Source organism: Eutrigla gurnardus, assembly GCF_963514095.1.
Source record: "Eutrigla gurnardus genome assembly, chromosome: 4".
NCBI classification, from domain to species: Eukaryota; Metazoa; Chordata; class Actinopteri; order Perciformes; family Triglidae; genus Eutrigla; species Eutrigla gurnardus.
The window spans coordinates 14,583,825-14,610,797 of NC_139918.1; the positions used below are offsets into that span (position 1 = coordinate 14,583,825).

General features: G+C 43.6%; 1 protein-coding gene across 1 annotated transcript in view; it reads left to right on the forward strand.

Moving 5' to 3' along the window:
* LOC311012583 (contactin-associated protein-like 4) overlaps positions 1-26,973 on the forward strand; it is a 116,055-nt gene that overhangs the window by 84,721 nt on the left and 4,361 nt on the right. Inside the window, exons 19-22 of the mRNA XM_084008086.1 lie at positions 14-238; positions 1,874-2,007; positions 24,667-24,754; positions 26,469-26,687. Of these exons, the coding sequence (XP_083864212.1) occupies positions 14-238; positions 1,874-2,007; positions 24,667-24,754; positions 26,469-26,687 (666 nt within the window). The remainder of the gene's footprint in view (positions 1-13; positions 239-1,873; positions 2,008-24,666; positions 24,755-26,468; positions 26,688-26,973) is intronic.

Here is a 26,973-nt window from a genome sequence, read left to right on the forward strand (position 1 = left end):
CGTCTTCCTCCAGAGGTATCGGCCGGCTTCACGTCTGCGACGTCCGTCAGCTACACCTTCAAGGAGCCGTACGAGTTGAGCAGGAACAGCAGCGCCCTGCCGTCCTCCATCTACTCTGACATGACGCTGAGAGGAGAGAAGGTCTCCCTGAGCTTCAGGACCAACCAGAGTCCGGCTCTGCTGCTCTACGTCAGCTCCTACTACAGAGAGTACCTGGCACTGCTCATCAACAAGCACGGTGAGGAGGCTTTTATTTTGGAGGAGTTTGTTTGGGAGGCAGATGTCAAGCTTTAGGTGGAGTGTCTTGTTTTGATTCGTCTTCCTTTTAGAATGGCCTGCTCCCCTGGTTTTTGTTGTCCTTTCTGAGTTTCATCGATTATTCTAACATCATTCAAACCTCGAGGATAAGATGTTTGTATTGAAGCTTCCTCTTCCCTTTGTTGATGTGTTTCTTGCTCCTTCTCCTATCTTCAACACAATGTTCCTAAAATACCATCTCACCTCTAATTTCTCTCCTTTTCTTCACCTAATGTTCTCCTTTTTTGTTCTCTTGTTTTTATCCACACTCTTTAAACCGCGGTTCAAAAGAGTTTCCTTTCCACCTCTCCTTCTTCCTCCCTCAACCGTTTTCAATTACTTTCTCTGTTGGCATCTCCTCCCAGCCTCTCATCTTACCTGTCCTCCCCTCTCACTCATGTCATCTTCTCCTGATATCGACCTCTCCTCCTTTCCTTCTTCCTCCTGCTCTCTTCCTCCTCATCATCCTTTGCTCTGCAGCTTTAACAGATCAGGATCTGTCCGATGTTTCTTCTCTCTGGATTCACCCTGTCAGCCTCTACTGCCTTTTAATCTGTCCAGCTGGACTGGCTATTATATTTTGTCTTGAGCTGAAGAAAAAGTGTCTGCTGGTCTTATGACTGAGACCTGATGAGTGATGCTGAGTGAATAAAAGTGTGGAGGGCTGCTAATGAGTGGCAGGTCACCGTGCTCCTGAATAAAACTAATCTGAAAACTCACTGATGTTTTATAAACTTTGGTGTGAAAATAATGGTGTTGTCAGTTTGGCTTTTAAGAGTTGTAGGAGGCACTTTAAATTTAAAATTCCATTTTCAGCATCCACTAGTCTAAAAAAATTGGCACTTTGCTGCCAGACTAGCTGTAAATGGATTTTTCCTGGTGTTAATGACTCAGAGGAAGCTGATGGACAGAAGGGCATTAAGACTCCATGCTGACCGTGTAGTCGTCAGGTAAATGCACTTAAACTGAAGTGTCCAATTAAATTCCTGAGAGCTTTCTTTTGTTCAGCCCATTCATTTCTTTTCCCTGTTGCATTTAAACCTCCAGCCCGAACACCAAATTCACCTCAGGTCTATTTTTAAGAATGCACACATTTATGATTAGAAGCTTAATGGATGAGCACTTAAACCAAATTTTCAATTATTCCTTCTTGGTAAATACATCTTTGAACTAAAAAGATCACGAGGTGTCATAATAATGAAATGTTTTTCATGGGATTAATTGTTATACTTGAAAAAGTATAAACATTTTAATTAGTAAAGGACAACGTGTAATTTATTATACTTCGCATTAATCTTAAAAGCCAAAATAAATCACAGGGCTTTCATTAAAGCTGCATTTAAACCCCCAAATATTATGAAAATTAATTTGATTTGGATTGCGTTATTGATTGGGAATTAACTTTTAATTCCCTTAATATGGAAAGATCATTGTGTCTGATAGTAATCATTAAGATTCATTATTGGATGAGAAAACGTACTTAAAAATATGCGTAAATATTAAAGATGCAGAGCTGGATGTTTTCATTGCGTTGAAATTAGAAGAAAAAAAAGATGTTGTGTGTTTGTGTGTGAAGATAAGCTGGAGGTGAGATACAAGCTGGACAGCAGCAGAGACGCTGAAGTGTTGAGGAGCCGAGTGAAGAGCCTGGCCGACGGACAACTACACTCCGTTACCATCAGGAGACTGACGGACTCTGTGTCTGTGCAGGTAATAAAACACACAATCACACACCATGTACTTGTTATTTACTCCATGTAGCTGTTGGAACAGAGTTGAACAAATACACAATACTGTATTTTTGATTGGCCTGAAATGGGCCAAAACTGCATTTTATCTCACTAAAAAAATATTTATTAGTATAAATCTTCATTTAAATAACTATGATAAGCTTGGTTTCGGCAAGAAAAATGAACGTGAGGTTTACTTTGGGTCACACACTGGTCACATGGTCTAAAGTCCTCCGCATCCCACCACTATTAATGGCTTTTGTTAAGATGTATAGTTGTACAGCATAGTCACATGGATTTGCATAATTTGTGTGTCCACCATGAAAAAAATATTATTATTTATTATATTATCCCAATTGGCTTTCCATTGGCATTGTTTTTGTTCTAAACGATGAGAGGGGAAATGGACAATTTGTGTCCCTGTTCACGAAACCAATAGATTGGAATTTGAACTGTATTCACTATAGTTGTTGATGAATGAAACAGACAAAGCTTAACATCCACCCTCCAGGTCTTCAGCTGATGACTATTGATACTGGAGACATTTTGGATGGACTGTCCTTTTCATTTGTCATAACTGTGTAAATGTTCAGAGACCACAATCATTTCAAGTGTCCTTTGTCATCTGCATTTTTATCTCCATTATCAACACATCATAATTATATGTTCACCTGATGTTGCTGTAGCCAGTTAAACACATAGCTGTACATGGTCTCCATCCTTTCAAGAGCTTCTCCTCCTGTGGAAACAAGGAGAATGTGCCAATTTCCAACGAAAAAGGGTCAGATTTTGGGCAGATATCACAAAAAAATGTTCACAGTTTTGAGTGACTCGTCTCAAGATAATATACCTAAAAATGTTAGACTACTAGACTGTTCTTCTCAGAGAAGACCAGTGATGACAGCAGAGCCACAGAAGGGCAGCCGTGATAAACTGCACATTATAAGAGCTTCAGATGAAAAATGAAACATTTTAATCATATATGGATTTACTGAATGTCGCATCTTGTTAACAGCAGCCTCGGATGATATATGAGGTTAACTTCATCTAACCAGGAGCCTAAATGTCTGTATAATTATCAACACCCTGAGATGAAATACAAGGTGACCCCGTCTTGCATGGGTGCAGCCTACTGATTCACTCTGTTCTGGGGCTCCAGTGAAATATGAGGTGCATCTCATGCTGCCAGTTTCCATCACTTTGAATCATTATATCATTAGCAACATACTCCGGAGACATCGGGTAACCCTCAACGAGAGTTTCACTGTGCTGTGTCTCGATGGCCAGCAGCTTACAAGTGGACAGTATCATATCCTCTCCCCTCAGCAGATGTCCTGTTGAAAAATAACTTCACTGAAGGCTAAAGTCCTCAGGGCTGCCCTCTGTTTCTGAGAGGCCAGTGTCCACTGTTGATCTCACAGCATGGTCCAGATACTCCAACCCTGTTCAGACACCAGAGGTGAAACACTCCATGTTTTAATATGTGAAACAAACTGTAAAAAATTAATTATATCAATTTAAATCAAAGAAAACTTTACCCAGAGCTTATCTTTCAGTATTAACATTGCAGGACTATAACCGCTTAACATTCCCATTTTATTCACTTATGATCTGCAACATGTACATGTTTTAACACATTAGGTGTATGCAGGGGCGGATCTACCGGGGTGGCATAGGGTGGCAAATGCCACCCTAAAAGAAAGCCTTGCCACCCCTGCTGCCACCCCAGTTGGCAGCAACAAATTCAAAGAAAAGTTATGTCCAATTTGACATTTACGAGCGCAAATTTCCAATGTTCGACTGCAGTGAATGCAGCACGAGATTACGTCAGAGCAGCAAGACACTGCTTTGTTTGAAAAATTGAGTGGCGAGATTCGCGAAGCGAGGGAAGGTACGTGTCCACAGGCAGCGGTGTTTCCCCGCGTCCCATTAGGCTTGTTCAGGATGGTCTTCGCTTGACTTGACTTGACTTATCACGCCGACGAGAGCTGCAGGTGTCTGAGGGGGCGGGCTCTAAAAGAGACCGTAGCCAAACGCCGTCAAGTCGGACAACAAAGTCAACGTGACTATGGTGCTCAAGCGATAGAACACAGCAGCAAACCAAAGAGATATGTTATATATATATATATATATATATATACACACACACACACACACAAACACACACACACACACATACAGTATATACATAAATACATACACACACATGCAAGGCAACATGTGGAAGGCATTCTTTTTTTTCCAGTATATTTGTATTAACCAGACCTCACAAATAAATAGGCCTACTCACAACACAATGCACAGAACTTTAGATCAAGCCATGAGATCAAAGCGACCAAAATAAAAAGTATAATTTCACCACAAGGTGGCCGCCGAGTGCGGACCTGAACACACGTCATTGAACTTTTAACTAATGAGAACCATTCCACTGTAGCGGAGGTGTGGACAAGCCGGTTGCAGCCGTCGTAGACCACGCTGCCAGGTGCTGCAAGAAGCGGCTCTTCAAAACTTGTTCCCGCGATGTTTTGGGTCACGTGATATGGTCGCGACCCTGTGACGTCTTTGCAGTCGGCTGCTAAGTCGGACACAATTCTAGCCATCATGCATCGCTTTCAACCCACAATACATCACGTTAGGTAGCGCGCTGCAGGCGGCTACATCAAGTCGAATTCGCCTATTGTCAATGTGAATTGCCGTGCAATGCATTCTGATAGCGTCGCGGCGAATGTCGAGAGATGGCGCACGAGTTGGCCGCTCCTCATTTGCATAAAGTTGAAGTCGAATCTACTTTATGCTAATCAGAAACCGAAGCACCCGGGGGAAAACCCACATGGGAGGGGATAATAGGGGAGGGGATGAGGAGATATTTAATTTGGGGCCAAATTGTTTTTTTTCTAGTGGGGGGAAACCGGAGCTCCCGGGGGAAAAACTCACACGACACAGTACAATTCACTGTGCCGCCCTTTTTTTTAATAATAATATAATAATAATAATATAGCTGTATTTTTTTTTTTTTTACAGCATGCATTATTTTCCGAATTACAAATTTAGGGCCAAATTGGGACACAGCACCAGTTCAACGCCTTTTGCGCAGACCGATCCTGTGTCTGAACCTCTTGAAGAGAGATTTCTTCTTCTTGGGGAGCTGCACCTCCTCTGGCAGCTCAACACAAGGAAGACTCTGCTCCAGGCTTTTGACCTGGAGCTCAGTCACCAGCTGGTCGGGTGAGATCTGGTGCAGCTCCTCAGCTCCCTGAAGAGCACCACCATTCACAACCTCAATTTCTGCTGATGCCTTCTCCAGCTCCTGGTCAAGGGTCTTTTGATGGAGTTCTGCCTTTACCTGAACTATTTCAGCTCGGAGCTCCTTGTTGTCCTCCTCGGTAGTCTGGAGGTCGTTTGAGAGCTGCTGGTTGGTTGAGACCTGTTTTATCAGGGCCTCCTTCGCCAGCTCCTGGTCCAGGGTCCTCTGCTGGAGTTCTGCCTTAAGCTGAACTAATTCACCTCGGAGGTCTTTGTTGTCCTCCTCAGCAGTCTGGAGGTCATTTGACAGCTGCTGGTTGGTGGAGACCTGTTTTCTCAGGGCCTCCTCCGCCAGCTCCTGGTCCAGGGTCTTTTGAGATAACTCAGCTATCTGTCACTATCTGTTTGAACGTAGTTGAAATTTCGTTCCTCTCACAAAGTTGTAAAAAGTTCAAAAATTCACTCAATTCACTCTCAATCACTATCTCTCAAAAGGTCTCTCTCTCTCCAAACTCCAATAACTCCACGCTGAGTTCTGGTCGCTGCTTGTATTTATACAGTCCAGTGTCACGTGATGTCAGCAGTCATCAAAGACATCAAAGACATCAAAGCACATTGTACATTCCAAAATTGAAAAAAAAGAAAAGAACTTTCAGGTTGCCATGGTAACCACTGCTCTTAAAAATGTCTACATTGGTTTTTCATTGACTTCAGCATCCCAAAAGTTTGCCATACTTTAACTTCCAAACGTGATTAAAAGTTTAAAACGTTCACAAGACTGTGGACTTTATTGGGTCAAACATTCATGTCGATGGTCCATACGGTTTTCCCGATATCGCAGTTTCAGATGTTATAATGGCTGTGAATGGCACAGAGTCTTCAGCTCGTCTATAATATCCAACTCGCTCCCGATGCCAAAATTATGTATATATTAAAAAAATTTGTGAAATATTAACATAAAACAAATACAATTCTGGTAATTACTAAATCTCCTTTGGGTTAGAGATATACAGATACTTGATTAACTGGCATACAGACAATCTTATTTCCCAGTGAAACAGGAAACACAGGCAGGACATAAGGTCGGGAGGAATTAGCTCACCACCTTCTCTCTCTCGTTGGTACTAGCTAGTGATGTTACGAGATGGGCCGAGGCTTCGAAGCGTGTGTCGAGTAATGGAGGGGGCGTTTCCGCGAAGTGCGTATCGAGGCTTGCTTCATTTAGGGGAGGGGCCAAAAATATTGACGTCCGAAGCCTCGCTGCCCGGCTGTACCACGTGACTGCTTCGGGAAGTGGTTCAGAGTTTGCCGCAAGGTTTTACAGCTGTATAGACCCCTCAGGCTCCATTCAAAATGTGGGTTTTGAAGCAGAGTTGCGGTCAGTTGAGAGTTTGGATAGTTTGGGGAGTTTGGATACTAGAGTTTGGATAGCCTTTATATAGTTTGGAGATAGTTTGGAGAGTTTAGGGAGAGTGAGAGATTTAGGAGAGTGATGATTTTACCATTTGGGGAAAATGTACACACACAGAATACATTCAAACAATTTATCATACACATATGTGATCATTTATGTACAGAAATTATATTATCATGGAGCGACCGGTGGCGCAGTGTTTAGGGCAGCCGCCTCATGTACAGAGGCTCAACGTCCTCGATGCGGCGATCTCGGGTTCGACTCTCGGCCCGGGAACAATTTCCCCCAATGTCTTCTCCCCGTTACCATTTACATTTAGGTCATTTAGCAGACGCTTTTGTCCAAAGCGACTTACAATAAGTACATTTGTCAAAAGAAGGAAACAAGGAAACCACAACGAATCATTGCCGATAAAGTAAGAGCTAAAAATAGAACAAGTGTTAGGTCCTCATCTGAGTAAACTACTAGTTCAAGAGCAACAGTGCTACGATCAGAGTGCTATAGGTAAGGTTGTTGTTTTTTTTGGGGGGGGGGGGGGGGGGGGGGTCATGCTAGTCGAGGTGAAGTCTGAACAGGTGAGTCTTGAGCCTTTTTCGGAAAATGGCAAATGACTCAGCTGTCCTGACATTAGTCGGGAGTTCGTTCCACCACTGAGGCGCCAGAACAGAGAAGAGTCTGGACTTTGCTGAGCGACATTTGTTTGATTTCAGCGATGGTGGTACCAGCCGGCCAGCTGAAGTAGAGGAGCGAAGTGCTCACTTCGGGGCATGAGGTTTGACCAGTGTTTGAAGGTAGATGGGTGCCGTTCCATTGATGGCCCTGAAGGCCAGTGTCATCGTCTTGAATTGGATGCGTGCTGCAACAGGGAGCCAGTGGAGGTCACGGAGGAGGGGAGTCACATGGGAGAATTTGGGTAGATTGAAGATAAGGCGTGCTGCAGCGTTCTGCTGCAATGGTTTAATCGCAGAAGCCGGGAGTCCGGCCAGGAGAGAGTTGCAGTAGTCAAGGCGGGAGATGACCAGTGCTTGGACCAAGAGTTGCGTTGCATCCTTTGTGAGGAGGGTCCGAATCCTGCGGATGTTGTAGAGGGCAAATCTGCAGGATCGGGCCACAGCAGTGATGTTGGGGGTGCAGGATAGTTGGTCATCGAGGATTACACCCAGGTTCCTCGCAGTTGACGACGGCAATACTGTGATGCCCTCGACAGTGACCGACAGGTCCATGCGAGGGCAGTCTTTCCCTGGGATGAAGAGGAGTTCGGTTTTATTCAGGTTAAGCTTGAGGTGATGTGCAGTTGTCCGGACAGAGATGTCAGCCAGACAGTCCGAGATGCGAGTTGCAATGTGAGTGTCAGAGGACGGGGGAAAAGAGAGGAACAGCTGGGTGTCATCTGCGTAGCAATGGTAGGAGAATCCATGCGATGTGATAACAGAACCTAGTGATCTGGTGTATAGTGAGAACAGAAGCGGTCCTAATACTGAGCCTTGAGGGACACCCGTGTCCAGAGAACAGGGTTTGGACATAGAGCCATTCCATGTGACCTGAAAGGTGCGATTTGTCAGGTATGATGTAAACCAGGCGAGAGCAGAGTCAGTTATGCCAAGTTCAGCCAGAGTGGAGAGGAGGATTTGGTGATTGACTGTGTCGAACGCAGCAGATAGGTCGAGGAGAACGAGAACGGAGGAGTGGGACTCGGTCACTGTGAGGAGGGCCGTCTCAGTGGAGTGACCAGTCCTGAATCCTGATTGATTAGGGTCTAGGAGGTTGTTCAGCGAGAGATAGGATGACAGTTGGTTGTAGGCGGCATGTTCCAAGGTTTTAGAGAGGAATGAAAGAAGAGATACAGGTCTGTAGCTTTGGATGTCAGTAGCGTCTAGGGTGGGTTTTTTAAGGAGAGGCTTCACGGTAGCTGTCTTAAAATCCGCTGGAATGACACCTGAGGTGAGGGAGGAGTTGATCAGGGTGGTGAGGAATGGCAAGATGTCGTGTGAGATGTCTTGGAGAAGAGAGGAGGGGATCGGGTCGAGGGAGCAGGTGGTGGCACGGTTAGATGTAACAAGTGCGTGAACATCTTCAGAGGTGATGGGGCTAAAGCTGGTAAGACCATCCGAGTTGAGGGTTGGGGGAGATGTCTTCTAGGAGGGAATAGGCGTAAATGAGGAGCTGATGTCATTTACTTTCTTGGTAAAGTAAGTAGCAAAGTCATCGGCAGTAAGGAAGGGAGGGGGGGGAGGGGTAGGAGGGGTGAGGAGGGAGGAGAACACGGAGAAGAGTTTCCTGGGGTTGGAGGCAGAAGAGTTGATCTTTGCCAGGTAGAAGGCAGATTTAGCTGCCGAAACAGTTGAGGTGAAGTCAGAGAGGAGGCGGTGGTAGTGAGTAAGGTCCTCGTGCTGGCCCGATTTCTTCCATTTTCTCTCTGACGCTCGCAACAATGATCTGTTGGTTCGCAGAGGTTCAGACAGCCAGGGAGGGGGGGGAGATGATCGCGCAGGTCGTGAGATAGGGGGACAGAGAGTGTCCAAAGAAGAGGAGAGTAAGGACATCAGGATGGAGGAGGCTTCCTCAGTAGGTATTAAGGAGAACTGTTCTGAGGATGGTAGCGAGGAGATAACAGTTGAGGAGAGAGCGGAGGGAGTGAGGGATTTCAGGTTGCGGCGGCTGGTGACCATTCGAGGCGTAGAGGAGAGGGATGTGGTGGGCTCCATGGGGAGGGAGAAAGTCACAAAGTGGTGGTCGGACACGGTGAGCGGGGTAACAGAGAGTGCCGAGATGCCACAGGATCTTGTGAAGACAAGGTCAAGTTGGTTCCCGGCGCGGTGAGTTAGTGGAGAGGGGGAGAGTGTAAGGTCAAATGCGGAAAAGAAGTCGATGAATTCAGATGAGTGCAGCTTTCCCGAGTGGATGTTGAAGTCACCGAGGATGACGAGTGGTGTGCCATCATCAGGGGAGCAGCTCAGGAGGGCATCCATCTCATCCAAAAAGTCACCGAGAGGACCGGGTGGGCGATAGATCACTATGATGTTGAGTTTGAAAGGAAGGGTGACAGAGACGGCGTGGAATTCAAGTGTAGATCGGGGTAGGTGGTCCAGAGGAAGGATCTGGTAGGACCATCTCGGTGAGATGAGGAGCCCAGTTGCTCCTCCTCGCCCTGTTCGTCTTGGGGAGTGTGAAAATGAGTAGGCAGTTGAAAGGGCAGCTGGAGTGCCAGTGTTTTCTGGGGTGATCCAGGTCTCTGTGAGGGCCAGGAAGTGGAGAGACTGCAGAGAGGCATAGGCTGAAATGGTGTCCGCCTTCTTGAATGCAGACTGGCAGTTCCATAGCCCCCCTAGTACTTCAAGTTCCTTACCGGTGGAGAATGGTGGGTAGCAGAGATTGGATGGGTTACAGCCTCGAGTGAAGGGTCTCCGGTGAAATCTTCTCCAGTATGATGTCCTGACTGGGACACATGGCTTACCACACCGTCTGTATAGAATAATTTAACGGCTTCAATGATCTTTAAGTAATTATTTGGTTATCCATTTTTTGTAATTCATAGTCAGCTGATTTAAGTACGTGCAGTTAAAATTAGGGATGGGACACTCACGATACGATGCACCTCGATATGCCAGGGTCACGAAACGATACGTCACGATACGATATCAAAAAACAAAATAACAAACTAACAAAACAAAATATTACTGCGTAATTACAACTTATTTATTTTTGTTTCAGTTGCACACAAGGAAACACACGGCCCAACAGTTCAAATACAAACAAGAACACTCCCTTAGTGCTCTAACCCTAGTTTAAGTTATCTCAGCCTCTCTTAAAAGGCGCTATATGTAAGAATGTGGCCAAAAACGATACTACACTCAAATTCAAAACACTGCAGCGAGTCGTATCCGTCTCCCCCTCCACCCCCTCCTCTCCAGACTCAAGGTTGCCGGAGCTGTTGGCTTATACAAACGCGCCGAAGGCGGCCGGACAGCGGAGTAACAACGTTTTCCGCTGCTTAACCAGCAGATGGTGCTGCCAGCCTGCCACCATAGACTGTATAGCCTGCCGCACACATATACACACAAACACACACACTAAATTATTTATATACTACACAAATCATGTGGCAGTGCCATCTAGTCTTCATTTCGCGATCCATTTTTTTCAAACTCGATGCGTATCGTCACGTTTTGTATCGCGATATTTCGCAAAACGATATTTCGTCCCATCCCTAGTTAAAATCACATTTTTCATTTCAGCATTTCAATTTCGTTCCTCTCACAAAGTTGTAAAAAGTTCAAAAATTCACTCAATTCACTCTCAATCACTATCTCTCAAAGGGTCTCTCTCTCTCTGTTGCTCTCGCATGACAGACAGACACAGGTCGTTCTTGAAACGGGCGTTTATTCGCAGGCTTTCCACATACGTCTCCACATACGCCTCCACATACGCCGTGAGAACTACGTTTAACACATACAAAAAATACATTAGACTAACTGTACAAATATGACAAATGGACATAAATTTACCCTTTCTACTCATTATGAATTAAAGTAAAATACCTCGTTGGCCGCTTGTCATGAAAGAGAACTTCTTGAAATTCCTTGTGCCTCGTGAAAACATCTGCTCGCTTACATTGCTAATGCAAAAACGTGCCGCAGGTAAACACGATACTAAACATTGGTTCCGCCACAGAAATGTGTAATATTAAAGGACCAACACACTTTTAATTAACTATTCATTATGAACATTAAACCTCACCAACATATTTTAACTTATGCTAACATTAATCAAATTATTTATTTATTACATTTAATTATTGCCTAAATTAGGAGTTATTTATTGTAATACAATACCTTGTATTTTATGCAACACTTACACTCCCACCAAATCACTCATTTGTTCAGAATGTGGGATTTCTTTGTAAACAAAATCTTAAAGAATCAATGAAACATTTACATCTGAACTAATGTAACCTTATGTGTGTGACTTAACTGGCCTCAATTAAGGTAACTACCTTGTGAATGGGCCTTTCGAGGTGTACTGTTTTGGTAAGTGGTTTTCCTTTGTTAAGTGTTGTATCACCAACTAGTAGCTTCACCTTTCGCACCATGCCGTCTGCACCAGGGTGAGCCTCGACAATCCTGGCAATCTTCCACTCATTTCTTGGTAAACCATCGTCTCGCAAAATCACAATGTCGTTCACTTGTGAGTTTCGGGATGTTCCTTGCCATTTCTGTCGTTGCTGGAGGTTTAACAGATATTCCCGCTTCCATCTTTGTCAAAATGCATTGGCTAAGAACTGCACTCTTTTCCATCTCTTGCTCAGATAGAGATCTTCTTTGCAGAACTTTCCAGGAGGGGGCAAGATGACTGATGATTTCATGGTTAGAATATGGTTCGGAGTTAGAGGTTCTGGGCCAGTGGGATCGTTAAGATGTTCAACACTAAGTGGTCTGCTGTTAATTATGGCCATTGTTTCATAGAGAAACGTCCTCAGAGTTGTAGTGTCCAGTCTGCTCGCTGACTTGTCGAGCATGACATTAAGGATGCTTCTGATCGTTCGTATTTGGCGCTCCCAGACTCCGCCCATATGACTCGCTGAAGGAACGTTCATTACAAACTCACAACCAATTGCTCGTTGACGTTCTTGATCCATGCCCTTGAGCATCTCAGAAAACACTCTTCTAGCACCCATGAAATTTGTTCCCTGGTCGCAGCTGAGTTGGCGTACAGGTCCTCTGATGGCCACAAATGTTCGGAGCGCGTTTATGAATGCGTCTGTTGTTAGGTCGTCTAGTGTCTCGATATGTACTGCTCTGGAGCATAAGCAGGTAAACAATAGTCCATATCGTTTAAACTCCTTCCTTCTGTCCTTCACGAGAAAGGGGCCGAAACAGTCGAGACCACAGTAAGTGAAGGGAGGGGATGTCTTAGTTCTTTCCTCAGGATGCTCTGCCATTTGCTGCACTTCTGTAGTTCGTCTGTATCTCCTACAATCAACGCACTTGTAAATGTGTGAGGAAACCACATTTCCACATCCTAAGATCCATATTCCATTTGCACGTAACTCGTTCATGGTCATGCCTCTTCCTTGGTGGTGTACACGTTCATGATAATGTTTGACGAGCAAGGCTGACACATGAGATTTTTTAGGAAGAATCACTGGATGTTTTACATCATGGTGCAAAGCTGATTTGGACAGCCGTCCTCCAACCCTGAGGACACTGTTCTTGTCCAAGAAGACGTTCAACTTGTACAATTTATTGTACTTGTTCAAGCAGTGCTTCTGCAACTTGATTTGTTGGATATCTTCAGCGAAGGCCTCTTCTTGCGCCAGCTTGATAATGAAGATTTCCGCTTCTCCTCTTTCTTCAAGACTGGTTGCATCGCTTGTTCTCGGTTGATGTTCCTTAAATTCTCTGGCGAATCTTTTAAGCCTAGCAACAGCTCTTACTGCTCTGGACCAATCAGAAAATTTAGTGAAGCGGTTAACCATTGATTTCACTTCCTTTGTTTTTACTGTGTGGACATGGGCCTTGCGAAGCTCAGGGTCTGTTGTTTCCACTTCTCCCACCATTTCTTCTTCCCTTGGAAGATTCTGCTGCCAAAGAAAGTCGGGTCCTTTAAGCCAGTTGGATACCTTTAACTGGCTTGCACTTAACCCTCTTGAGGCGCAGTCGGCTGGGTTATTTTCAGAGCTGACGTGTCGCCATTGTTCAGGGTTTGTACTTGAACTTATGCGTTGGATTCGGTTGGCTACAAATGTGTGGAATCTCTTGGCGTCATTGTTCACGTAGCCAAGGACCACCTTTGAGTCAGTCCAGTAATAGTCTTGCAGATTCTGAATCTCCAGCTCCCTTTTAATGATGTCTCCATTGCGGACTGAAGTCACACCTGCCGAGAGTTCGAGTCGTGGGATGGTTGTCAGCTTCGTGGGGGCTACTCTTGCCTTCCCCATGACAAGTGAACAACTGATACGTCCTGTTTTGCTTAATACTCGAAGATATGAGCATGTGCCATATCCATTGGAACTGGCGTCTGAGAAGTTGTGAAGCTCATGTTGGATGACTTCACCAAAGTCAGATGGGAGGTAGCTTCTTGGGGCCTTAAGGCTTGCTAAGAAAGGCAAGTCTTTGAGCCATAACTCCCATTGTGGCAGTATATGTTCAGGAAGATCTTCATCCCAACCTACTTTGTCTCTACATAGTGTCTGCAGGATCTGTTTGCCAACTAGTATGAAGGGGGCCACAAACCCTAGAGGGTCATAGACAGAGGCAACAGTTGAAAGAACTCCTCTCCTTGTCATTGGATTTTCCTTTACTATGACTCTGAATTGGAATTCATCCGATTCAATGCACCACTCAACTCCAAGTGCTTGTTCAATGTGGAGTTCTCCAAGGGCCATGTCTTGCTCTTTGGTTTGGGCACATTCTTCAGGTGGTATTGCAGCAATAACTTCTTTGTCATTGGATACAAACTTGTGCAGCCGAAGATTTCCTGTTCTGCACAAGGCTCTTGACTCTTCCACCAGATGTATGGCTTCAGCAGGGGACTTCACACTTATTAAGCCATCGTCAACATAAAAACTTCTCTGGATAAACTTGCTAGACTGTTCACTGAACCTTCCCCGACCTTGCGAAGCCAGATGCTTGAGTCCAAAGTTGGAGCAGCCAGGGGATGAAGCTGCTCCAAACAAGTGCACCTTCATCCTGTACACCAAGGGTTTGGAGTCCAGATCACCCATGTCCCACCAGAGGAACCTTAGGTAGTCTTGGTGTTCCTTTGTAACATGAAACTGATGGAACATTCTTTCCACGTCACACATTATGGCTGTTTGACCTTTTCTAAATCGACATAGCACCCCAACCAATGTGTTGGTCAGGTCTGGTCCAGTCAGAAGATTTTCATTGAGAGAGGTTTCTTGGAAACGTGCCGAACAATCAAACACCACGCGGATCTTCCCTGGCTTGTGGGGATGATAGACTCCGTGATGTGGGATATACCATGATGGTTGATTGTCGAGTTCAGCCTGTGGAACCTTCTCTGCATCTCCTCTTGTTATTATGTCATTCATGAAATGTACATAATCCTTGTAATATTGCTCATTTTTCCTCAGTCGTCGCTCTAACGAAGTGAGCCTATGAACTGCACACTGCTTATTGTCTGGTAAGTCAGGTTTATCTGTCTTGAAGGGAAGTGGGAGCTCATAGTGGGCATCTTCCTTCTGCCTTATGCCTTCCTTCACTTTCGACAAGAAGAGAAGATCCTCCTGAGAAACTGGGTTATCTTCTGCAATGTGGTCATTGAAATCTGATTCAAGTGCCTTAATAATGTCTGCTGGATTGATCTCTTTAACCTGAGTTTTGCACGCGAAGTGTACTTCATTCTTCAGCTCAACTGGTGGCTGTGTTACTTGTCGCACTATGATTCTGTGACTGGTTCCGATTGCATCACCATACTCCCTTGATGGGTTTGAGCAGCCGATGATGCTCCAGCCTAGATCGGTTTGCTGTGCGTATGGTTCCCTTTCTTCACCGGACAGGATTTCCTTTGGAAGAAGGGCTTGTTGGCAGTTATATCCAATGAGAAGACCTACTTCGCAGTCTAATGGTGGTGGAATCTTATCTGATAATTGTTTCAGATGTGGCCATTTTAGAGCTGTTTCTGAAGTTGGGATGTGCGACCTGTCTGCTGGGATGAACTCACGCGTGAACAGTGGTGGCAGTTGAATCCTTTTCTCCAAGTCGTAACCCCTCACTTGCAGATTTGTTAGTTTCTGACACTGTATAATACTTGATCTTGTAGACATTGTGGATAGCCGCAAACATACATTCTCCTTGTTTGTGCTGAGCTCTTGGGCTACTTCATCTAGGATGAAGGTCGTGTCGCTCTGTGTGTCTAAGAGCGCATAGACAAGAACCTCTTGATCTGGCTGCTTTGTGGATGAGACCCAAACCGGTACGATTGAAGATGTTTGTGTGCTTACACCTTCTTGAATGATTCTGGTTGTAGTTGCTGTCGCTGCTATTTCTTTGCTGTCTGCTTTGTCTTTAGAAGCGTCATCTCCTTTCCGAGATGTCGACCTTTGATGATCCTTAAATTTGTCATCGTGCAAGCATGTCGGGTGTCTCCTCTGACACCTTTCGCATGTGCTCTTGTTGTCACATTTTCTTGAGTGATGACCACCTTTCAAACATCCAAAACAAAGGTTTTCTGCTTGAACAAACTTAACACGATCTTGTACTGTCTTTTCATTTAACTTAATGCACCTTACAAGGCTGTGCCCTGTTCTTTTGCAGAAGGCGCAAGATGGGATGTTGCTCTGCGTTGTGTTTGTGGACAATGTCTTTGCTTGAATGGTTTGCTGTCGTGGATGCTTTGGTTTCTCCCCTTCCATACACTTGAGAGATTGGATTGAGGATATGGGATCACATGCGAGATCTGCTTCCTCAGATAGAAAGTTTGCAAGTTCCTTGAATGGTGGATACATAGCATTTGCTTGTCTAAATTTTGTTGCTTTACGGTTCCATCTAGACACCAACCATTCTGGCAATGTTTGCAGAATTGTTTGACTCTCGTTGCAGTCATTGAGAACTTCCAATTTCTTAATGTGGGGCATTGCCACGTCACAGCTGCAGAGGAAGTCGGCAAATTCTCTCAGTTCACAACTGTCTTTGGAGCTTATTTTTGGCCATCCATGCAGCTTGTCTCTGAAAGACTTTCCAATTGTGAATGGGTCTCCAAAGCGTTTTTCCAGCAACTGCCAGGCTGAGTCATATGCTGCTTCTGTGCCCAGTTGGAAGAATCCTTCAACTGCCTTCTTTGCAGCGCCACCTAAGTACTTTCTTAGATAATACAGTTTTTCATTCTTAGGAATGTTTTTCCTATCAATGAGTGTTCCAAAGGATCTTCGCCAATCTTCAAATTTCAGAGGATCCCCTGTAAATAATGCAGGCTCTGGTGTTGGGAGACGGTTAGCACTTATTGCTTCTGCTAGCACATTCACCAGGTCATAAGTGCTCTGTGTTTGAAGTATGGGTGACGGAAATGGTGGAGCTTGGTGTGCCACTTGTGGACCTTGGGGACTTAAAGGTTGGCCAGTGCCTTGCAAAGAGTGAGGAATGAACGAGGGACTTGAAGCATGGAGGACTTGTGTTGTGACTGGCTGACGATGGGGAATGAATGAGGGACTTGAAGCATGGAGGACTTGTGTTGTGACTGGCTGACGATGGGCAATGAATGAGGGGGTTGTGACCTGTTGAAGGCGGAGTTTACTTTGCTCATAATCATGCTGCAAGTCATTGGCTTCTGAATTTTCTTTGACTTGGTCGTAGACTTTTACTCGAGCTTGTGCTGCGTTAAATCTTTTCATTTCTTCAAGACGTTCAAGCTTTCTACGTTTGTCTTGCATTACTTGCTGTCTAGCAAGGTTCTCAGCTTCGAATTGTACCAGTCTTTGCTTATCTTCAGCCTCTAGTGGACCTTGGGGACTTAAAGGTTGGCCAGTGCCTTGCAAAGAGTGAGGAATGAACGAGGGACTTGAAGCATGGAGGACTTGTGTTGTGACTGGCTGACGATGGGGAATGAATGAGGGACTTGAAGCATGGAGGACTTGTGTTGTGACTGGCTGACGATGGGGAATGAATGAGGGGGTTGTGACCTGTTGAAGGCGGAGTTTTCTTTGCTCATAATCATGCTGCAAGTCATTGGCTTCTGAATTTTCTTCGACTTGGTCGTAGACTTTTACTCGAGCTTGTGCTGCGTTAAATCTTTTCATTTCTTCAAGACGTTCAAGCTTTCTATGTTTGTCTTACATTACTTGCTGTCTAGCAAGGTTCTCAGCTTCGAATTGTACCAGTCTTTGCTTATCTTCAGCCTCTAGCTTCTGAAGTTCTGTAGCTTCCCTTTCTTGCTCCTCTAGCACTGCCAAAACTTCATGTGATGCAGCAGCTTCAGCTGCAGCTTCCTTTCTTTTGAATGAGTGGATACTGGAGCAGATAGAAACACTTCTTAGTTTATGTGTTATTGACCTTGATAAGGAACCTGTTGAATCCAGAATAGATCCAACATCAGGCCAAGGTTCTTCTTCTTCATCTTCTGCATCCCCTTGAAGTTGTTTTTTTGCCTTTTGAATTATAAATCCTGACAGCGAAACACATGTGTCGACTCTGCGCCACAGGTCTGGCTCAGGGGTTTGCATTTGACGCAACTCTTCGTAGTGTAACTTTACATCAGAGCAAGTGCTTTCAATGTTCTTTATGAGGTCCATCAAATCCTCCTGAGAGGCCTCATCTGTTAATATTTCTTTGCCAATCCTAGCTTGATATCTCCATTTTTCATAGGTGATTCTGTATCGACGTTGTTTACTCTTCATCATTTCTTCTTGCAATTCCTTTCCCTTGTCTGTAAGGGTTCTGGTCCTTTCACTTCTGCGTAGCCCTTCCATTTCTTCAGTGGATTTGGCATTTTCAGTTTGGGGATTTTTGGTGCAGGTTTCTGTGCTTGTATCTGACATCTTGTGATAATTTGATCAGTATTAAGCCTAAACCTACACTAACCTCAAAGCCAACTTCAATTACAAACAAGAATAAGAGCATTGATAATCACTTTGCCATAAATAGGAAAATATTAGCCCTAATAAAATGAAAATGTGCTTATAGACACACTAAATCACTTATATTTTACATGAGAAAATGTTTTCACATCAATAGAGTGACCCTTTAAATTTCACTTAAGGTGCACTTTAAACACTCCATAGAATTTCAACTTATAGAATATAAACCATTTAACCCTACTCAAATGTATTCACATATTTATAAACTTCCGCTTTAAACCTTGTGACATGTAACAACACAACACCCACACATTAGATTTATCCCCATATAGCAGGCTAAGCACAGTATGCAAAGATGATAGATCTGTGTCCCTTGTTGCAGTTTCAAGGTAAACCACTTCTCACTCCACCATATCTTGAAGCTTGTGGGAGAGCACTTCTTGGCCTTGGCTTGAAAGTTGCACTTTAAACACAGTCTGATCGCCGATGCTCGCGTTGCTAATGCCGTCCGTGCGTCATGGGCTTCTTCGTCTGATGCGCCGTATATGTCCGTTGCGCCGCTACCGCTCTCCTACCCGTGTAGAGCAGTCAAGTTCTCACTGTTGCTCTCGCATGACAGACAGACACAGGTCGTTCTTGAAACGGGCGTTTATTCGCAGGCTTTCCACATACGTCTCCACATACGCCTCCACATACGCTGTGAGAACTACGTTTAACACATACAAAAAATACATTAGACTAACTGTACAAATATGACAAATGGACATAAATTTACCCTTTCTACTCATTATGAATTAAAGTAAAATACCTCGTTGGCCGCTTGTCATGAAAGAGAACTTCTTGAAATTCCTTGTGCCTCGTGAAAACATCTGCTCGCTTACATTGCTAATGCAAAAACGTGCCGCAGGTAAACACGATACTAAACATTGGTTCCGCCACAGAAATGTGTAATATTAAAGGACCAACACACTTTTAATTAACTATTCATTATGAACATTAAACCTCACCAACATATTTTAACTTATGCTAACATTAATCAAATTATTTATTTATTACATTTAATTATTGCCTAAATTAGGAGCTATTTATTGTAATACAATACCTTGTATTTTATGCAACACTTACACTCTCCAAACTCCAATAACTCCACGCTGAGTTCTGGTCGCTGCTTGTATTTATACAGTCCAGTGTCACGTGATGTCAGCAGTCATCAAAGACATCAAAGACATCAAAGCACATTGTACATTCCAAAAACTGAAAAAAAAGAAAATAACTTTCAGGTTGCCATGGTAACCACTGCTCTTAAAAATGTCTACATTGGTTTTTCATTGACTTCAGCATCCCAAAAGTTTGCCATACTTTAACTTCCAAACGTGATTAAAAGTTTCAAACGTTCACAAGACTGTGGACTTTATTGGGTCAAACATTCATGTCGATGGTACATACGGTTTTCCCGATATTGCAGTTTCAGATGTTATAATGGGTGTGAATGGCACGGAGTCTTCAGCTCGTCTATAATATCCAACTCGCTCCCGATGCCAAAATTGTATATATACAGTATATATTTAAAAAATGTGTGAAATATTAACATAAAACAAATACAATTCTGGTAATTATTAAATCTCCTTTGGGTTAGAGATATACAGATACTTGATTAACTGGCATACAGACAATCTTATTTCCCAGTGAAACAGGAAACACAGGCAGGACATAAGGTCGGGAGGAATTAGCTCACCACCTTCTCTCTCTCGTTGGTACTAGCTAATGATGTTACGAGATGGGCCGAGGCTTCGAAGTGTGTGTCGAGTAATGGAGGGGGCGTTTCCGCGAAGCGCGTATCGAGGCTTGCTTCATTTAGGGGAGGGGCCAAAAATGATGACGTCCGAAGCCTCACTGCCCGGCTGTACCACGTGACTGCTTTGGGAAGTGGTTCAGAGTTTGCCGTGAGGTTTTACAGCTGTATTGACCCCTCAGGCTCCATTCAAAATGTGGGTTTTGAAGCAGAGTTGCGGTCAGTTGAGAGTTTGGATAGTTTGGGGAGTTTGGATACTAGAGTTTGGATAGCCTTTATATAGTTTGGAGATAGTTTGGAGAGTTTAGGGAGAGTGAGAGATTTAGGAGACTGATGATTTTACCATTTGGGGAAAATGTACACACACAGAATACATTCAAACAATTTATCATACAAATATGTGATCATTTATGTACAGAAATTATATTATCATGGAGCGACCGGTGGCGCAGTGTTTAGGGCAGCCGCCTCATGTACAGAGGCTCAACGTCCTCGATGCGGCGATCTCGGGTTCGACTCTCGGCCCGGGAACAATTTCCCCCAATGTCTTCTCCCCGTTACCACACCGTCTGTATAGAATAATTTAACGGCTTCAATGATCTTTAAGTAATTATTTGGTTATCCATTTTTTGTAATTCATAGTCATTCCCAACAGACATAACAGACACAAAAATGCAATGCATCACACATTATGTGGTTCAGATACAGCTGCCTGTGATTATACACTTGGCCAGTAGGTGGTTTCGTGTGCACATGAAGCTTCGAGTAATGAACCCTTTCTCGCACCAATTGGCTCAAGTGGTTCGATGCCTCATGAGGCTTCATCTCACCATCACTAGTACTAGCTGATTTAAGTACGTGCAGTTAAAATTAGGGATGGGACGATACACTTAAACTCACGATACGATGCACCTCGATATGCCAGGGTCACAAAACGATACGTCACGATACGATATCAAAAAACAAAATAACAAACTAACAAAACAAAATATTACTGCGTAATTACAACTTATTTATTTTTGTTTCAGTTGCACACAAGGAAACACACGGCCCAACAGTTCAAACACAAACAAGAACACTCCCTTAGTGCTCTAACCCTAGTTTAAGTTATCTCAGCCTCTCTTAAAAGGCGCTATATGTAAGAATGTGGCCAAAAACGATACTACACTCAAATTCAAAACACTGCAGCGAGTCGTATCCGTCCCCCTCCACCCCCTCCTCTCCAGACTCAAGGTTGCCGGAGCTGTTGGCGTATCCAAACGCGCCGAAGGCGGCCGGACAGCGGAGTAACAACGTTACTCATTTCGATCGTAGAAACAAACGTTAGCAGCACAGCTCGTAACAGGACAGTGCTAATGCTGCTAGCGTCCAGCCGATGTCCGGTCGGCCGCTGTCCGGCGGCTGGACAGCCGGATGCCCGTAACAGGACAGTGCTAATGCTGCTAGCGTTAGCTGTGCTGCTAACGTTTGTTTCTATGATTGAAATGAATAATGTTGTTACTCGAGCCATTTATTTTTTAATGAGAAAATACTGCCAGACAAATGACCTGTATCCAGCGGAGCGTCCTCAATTTCGACCTCATTCGACTCCATTGTTCGGCGGTTTGAGGGCAAGGTAGTTGGTGCTAATGTTTGTTAGCTTGCTGTACAGTGTTGTAACAACACTGTTGTTGCAGCATGCGCTGTGACCTGCACCGTTCCTCGGATGTAATTTCTTTTTCATTTAGTTTTCCGCTGCTTAACCAGCAGATGGTGCTGTCAGCCTGCCACCATAGACTCTATAGCCTGCCACACACATATACACACAAACACACACACTAAATTATTTATATACTACACAAATCATGTGGCAGTGCCATCTAGTCTTCATTTCGCGATCCATTTTTTTCAAACTCAATGCGTATCGTCACGTTTTGTATCGCGATATTTCGCCAAACGATATTTCGTCCCATCCCTAGTTAAAATCACATTTTTCATTTCAGCTTGACTTTAAAGGGCGGGTCCACAATTAGTATTACAATGTTTTTAAATCATTCATATGTTTTTCAATCAATCATTCAATCATCATAGCTTCCCACTGCTGTTCCCATATACTCATATACTAGAGTTCTCAATGGGTCGGTTCGGGTCTAAAATATAAGCAAGTGACTCGGGTCGGGTCGGACCTCGGGCTTAATTTTTTCCGCACAGTGAAAAATGTTTTATTAATCATCGCTTCTGTTCACCGTTAAGAAAGTCTGGCTGCTGCGTGTAACGTGCATCATGGAGAGAGGCGGGGGCAGACCTGAGTTGGTGAAAAGTAAACTTGCCGCAGGTGAATTCACCGTCGCCGTTTTCTTGTCATGATAATATGTGTATGAGAGAAAAAAAAGAAGGGGGGGCGGCGGCGGATATATACTAGACAATGATGACCTGTATTTAACAGGTAAATTTGCTATTACCCAGTATATTGCGCACAATTTGTGCTTTTTTCTTGAGGTGCCTAAAGGATTACAGACCTCAAAATCATCAATATACAGAAATAAAGACATTGTCTGATCTTCCCCAGACAGAAGTGGTTTCTCTTTGAAATATGATCCATCAAATAGGGTCTTGTAATGACCAGGGCCCAGTATTTCAAAAGTGATCCGACTGGATTATCCTGGTCAGATTGGATTAAATCGTGATCTGATCTGAAAACTGGGTATTTCAACACAGATCCAGAGAATCCCGATCCTGAAGATCGGGATTCAGCTTTGGTAATCCAATCCTCCCTTGAATCCAGATAAAGGGCTGGATTTGGGTATTTCAAAACGTAAGGCAGAGATCTGGATCAGCTTGATACCAAAATTTCAGGATCATTTGGATCCCACCTCAGAGGTGGATATGACTTGGATTGACAATGTCTCAGCTCCACTTCTCCTAGATATTGTTACTCAGGATGTTCATTACACTTAATCTAAATTGTCATTGCATTACTTGAAACACATTGGAGTAATTTAAGAACATTTAAGGTGTAGCAAAAGTGTTTGGCTATTATGTTTGTGTACAAACTGATTATTTTACTTAACCAAATCAGATGCTATTTTGCTTTAAATTACCACAATTATGTTTAGTGAGAGCCTTCTACATAAAGGGAGACAAATTAGGATGGAAAAAATGTATCTAGTTGTGTCACTGATCAGGCAATAATACATGATTTATTGCAACTACAATTTCAAACACTTTCCAGCACTTTATTCAAAATCCAACAACTTATCACTGCAATTGAAGCATTTCCAAGGATTTCCAGCACTCATACAGACCCTGTCCTTAATAGCTGAGTGGGCTCTGAAATAGAAGAAAGGGAAGGAGTATAATATCTTTGTCTTCATTTGGACTCCACAATAGTCACAGAAATTGTGTGCATGATGATAACAGCATGATATTCCCAGCATTACTGTGGCATTCTGACACTTCTGAATGAACTGCATAGTTCATACACAACACACATACACAGTGTGTGGTCTGTACACATCCAAGCCATACATCAACAAGTGCAATGCAAAGCGTCGGATGCAGTGGTGTAAAGCACACCGCCACTGGACTCTAGAGCAGTAGAGACGCTTCTCTGGAGGGACGAATCACACTTCTCCATCTGGCAATCTGATGGACGAGTCTGGGTTTGGCGGTTGCCAGGACAACGGTACTTGTCTGACTGCACTGTGCCACGTGTAAAGTTTGGTGGAGGGGAGATTACTTACTAGAATGTTTCTTCAGTAAATTTCTAAATTTTGATTCATTAACCACATGATTAGACACAATAAAAAATGCTCTTAGATTGTAAAACAGGATTTAGAAAAAATAAAATGGAAAACACAGAATTTAGGAAAAAATGAAAACGGACTTCATAGGGCCCTACCTACAGTGTCCTTCAAACCACCAGATGGCGGTATGCAGGTCATTTTTTTTTTGCACTGCACCTCCACCCATATACAAAAAAATAGTTATAATAATAGATTTAGACTTAATTTGTACCACCTAGAAGTCCACCTCAACCCACTTTAAGATACAAACTAAGGGACTCCAATCAGCAGATATCATTTCTAGCCTGTTCTCCTAAAAATGTTTGTCCCACGTGATCAAACTGCGATGTGATTTATGTTTTGAGGGAAACATTTTATGGCGGATTATGATTGCTTTGGACATATTACAAATTAGTATGCAAACAAGGCTGTGGAGATGGTTGAGTCAAAAAGCACAGGGCTTTTACCCAGGAGACTGCTATGTGTCTGATGTGAACCAAGTACTTCTGTTGCCTTCTGTCTGATTTTCTTTCAATTTCATAATCATTTTTAAGCAAACCATGACTTTTGTTTTTAATAAACCTATGTTCCGTTGCTTAAATCTAACTATGTAGTGCTGTAGTGTTGTGTTAATTAACAACATTAACACATAACAACACATCAACATTTCAATCCATAAAAAAATAAGGATTTATTCCCTGGAGAATTTCACCCCAGATGATGTTTGGTTTTTTTTCCCTGAAAGTGTGGACTTTTAACTATAAATGAATAGACTTCCAAATTCAGATAGCCACAGTTTTTGACTCCCACACTGAGAAAATAATGACACAAACATTTAAAAATGTAGTATTTATTCTGTTACTAATCTAAAAAAAAATGTTTGGCTGTTTCAGATTGACCAAAACCCCAGAGAAGATATCAATCTGACATCGGACGGAGAATTCAACGCCATCAAGTCATTGGTGTTGGGCAGAGTGCACGGTGAGTGAGGAAGCAGAGACAAGCCCCTTTTAATCCGAGGCGTGTACGCCACATATCTTTTGGAGTAACTATTACAAATTGCCCAAGATCTTCTGTCTGTTTGGATGTAAAGCTCCAGTATGTCATAATTCAACTCAGTGTTTTTTAACCCCGTCATGTCAGCATGTGACCGCTTGGCCCCTCTGTCAAACCAGCCTGGCCAGAGAGTCAGATCAGGATCAGAAAAGCAGCAGGAAAGTGGGTTTTCTGTCATTTCCTACAACCCCGTCATCCGTCAGGCTAACTAATGGACCCGGAAGGAATACAGGGAAACAGGGAGCGGAGAGAGGTGATGGAGTGAAGAGTGTATCTGCTGAGAGGAGCTTACAGGCTGCAGGAATGTTTCCTGCTGCACTCATCAACAGGCAGATGTGTCCTGGTTAAAAAAACACAGTCACCTCTCAGTCATCTGAACAGACAGTGATGTGGCTGGTTACAGCCGTAATGTCGGCTTTCACAGCTGCTGTTTACGCTGCTGTGGAGGAGTGGAGGTGAAGGATGGAGAGATTTAAGTCAGTCTTATGTACAGATAGCAGTGATAGTGCACATTTGTCTCGGGGACTCGAAGCAGAACCATCGTCTGTTGTAATGAGGGAGGCAAGTGTATGTTTGGCATTCTCTCTGATTGGGTGGTGATAAGCTTTATGGCTCCTGACCTGATGTCAGTGTGTCTCCTGTTGCTGCTACTCAGTGGCACAAACAACAAAAGTATTGTACTTAACAAAACAAATGAATAATATCTTTACGAGTGCTCAATTCCCCAGTTAGGGCATGGCATAATCCTGTGTGGGGGGCCAATAGGCAAGATCTTTGATGCTATCTGCCTACCTCAGGCATGAGTGAAACGAATATGAGAGTGATCCCGGCTCAGACATCAACAAGGTCAGCTCAGAGGGTGCGGGATGCTTCAAAACCCAACATTGAAGCTAACTATGAAACAACTACCAGCTCAGTTTTCCAACCTCCGCAAACAGAAACTGCTATCACAACTAGTGACAACAATAATGCTACAGAATGGGGGAGTCAGGATGACAGGTCAGAGGGGGAATGTCATCTTAATCCACACTCCGAGATTGAGTTCCAAACCCAGAGATCAACAACGCTAGGGCAGTTGACCTGAGATTGAACCCCTTTGTCCGATTACCAAGACTAAGTGACAAAGTACCCTCTGAAAGTCTGCTAGAAGATGTGAATGCAGTACTACATGCTACCATGTCTGTTTGGTAGTAGCTGATATAAAGTTCAGTACGCCAAGCATCTCCAGGATCACTGCTTGGCTATGTGATGAACAGCATAAGCCATAAAGAAAGAAATATGCTTTGCTTGTAAAACAACCATGTATTTTACTCTGATGTCTGTCTTGTAAGTATTAAACCAGACAAAAACTATGTTAATATCCCTCTTTCTAAAGGTCTGTTCCATTACTCAGTGTGAAAGGACATATTTCAATGTCAGGATTGTATATGGGAACACATAATCAGTAACTTGTACCTGAGAAATGCAGTGAATATGACATTGAGATTCCATTATTAATGTAGTTACTCATCACCAACTGGTTCAAGCCAAGCTAAACTTTATGAAATTGGAGAGCAGAACAAGTTCAGGACATTTTCACATTCTATAATGTGTCTCTCTTTTCTGCAGTTCACAATATTCATATTCATTCTTTCTACAGGGTCCGATGATTTGGATCCAGATCTGTCCAGGCTGGCGTCTCTCGGCTTTACCGGTTGTCTCTCGGTGGTCCACTTTAACTCCATCAGCCCTCTGAAAGCGGCTCTGCTCCACCCAGACTCCAGCCCCATCATAATCTCGGGACCCTTAGTCCAGTCCAACTGTGGCTCCTCAGCATCGGCCAATCCCTACGCAGCAGAGAACACACACCACCTGACAGGTCGGAGGGGGAGTTACTTTAGTACTCAATATCCAATTTTATACTAATTATGTCCTTGTTAAAACATGATGGTGAGAATTCTAATTGGGGTTTTGTTTCTGTAAATGTCACACGATGTACCACAAATGATGTCCATTATTCTTGTACTGTTTATTTTTAGTGTAGAAACATAGAGTTATATGACCACATCTATTAGAAGTTACAAAAGAAGGTAAATGGCTTTCCCTTAGACACAGAAGATGTGAAGAAGCTCAGAAACTGGATGACAGGCTCTATATAACACAGT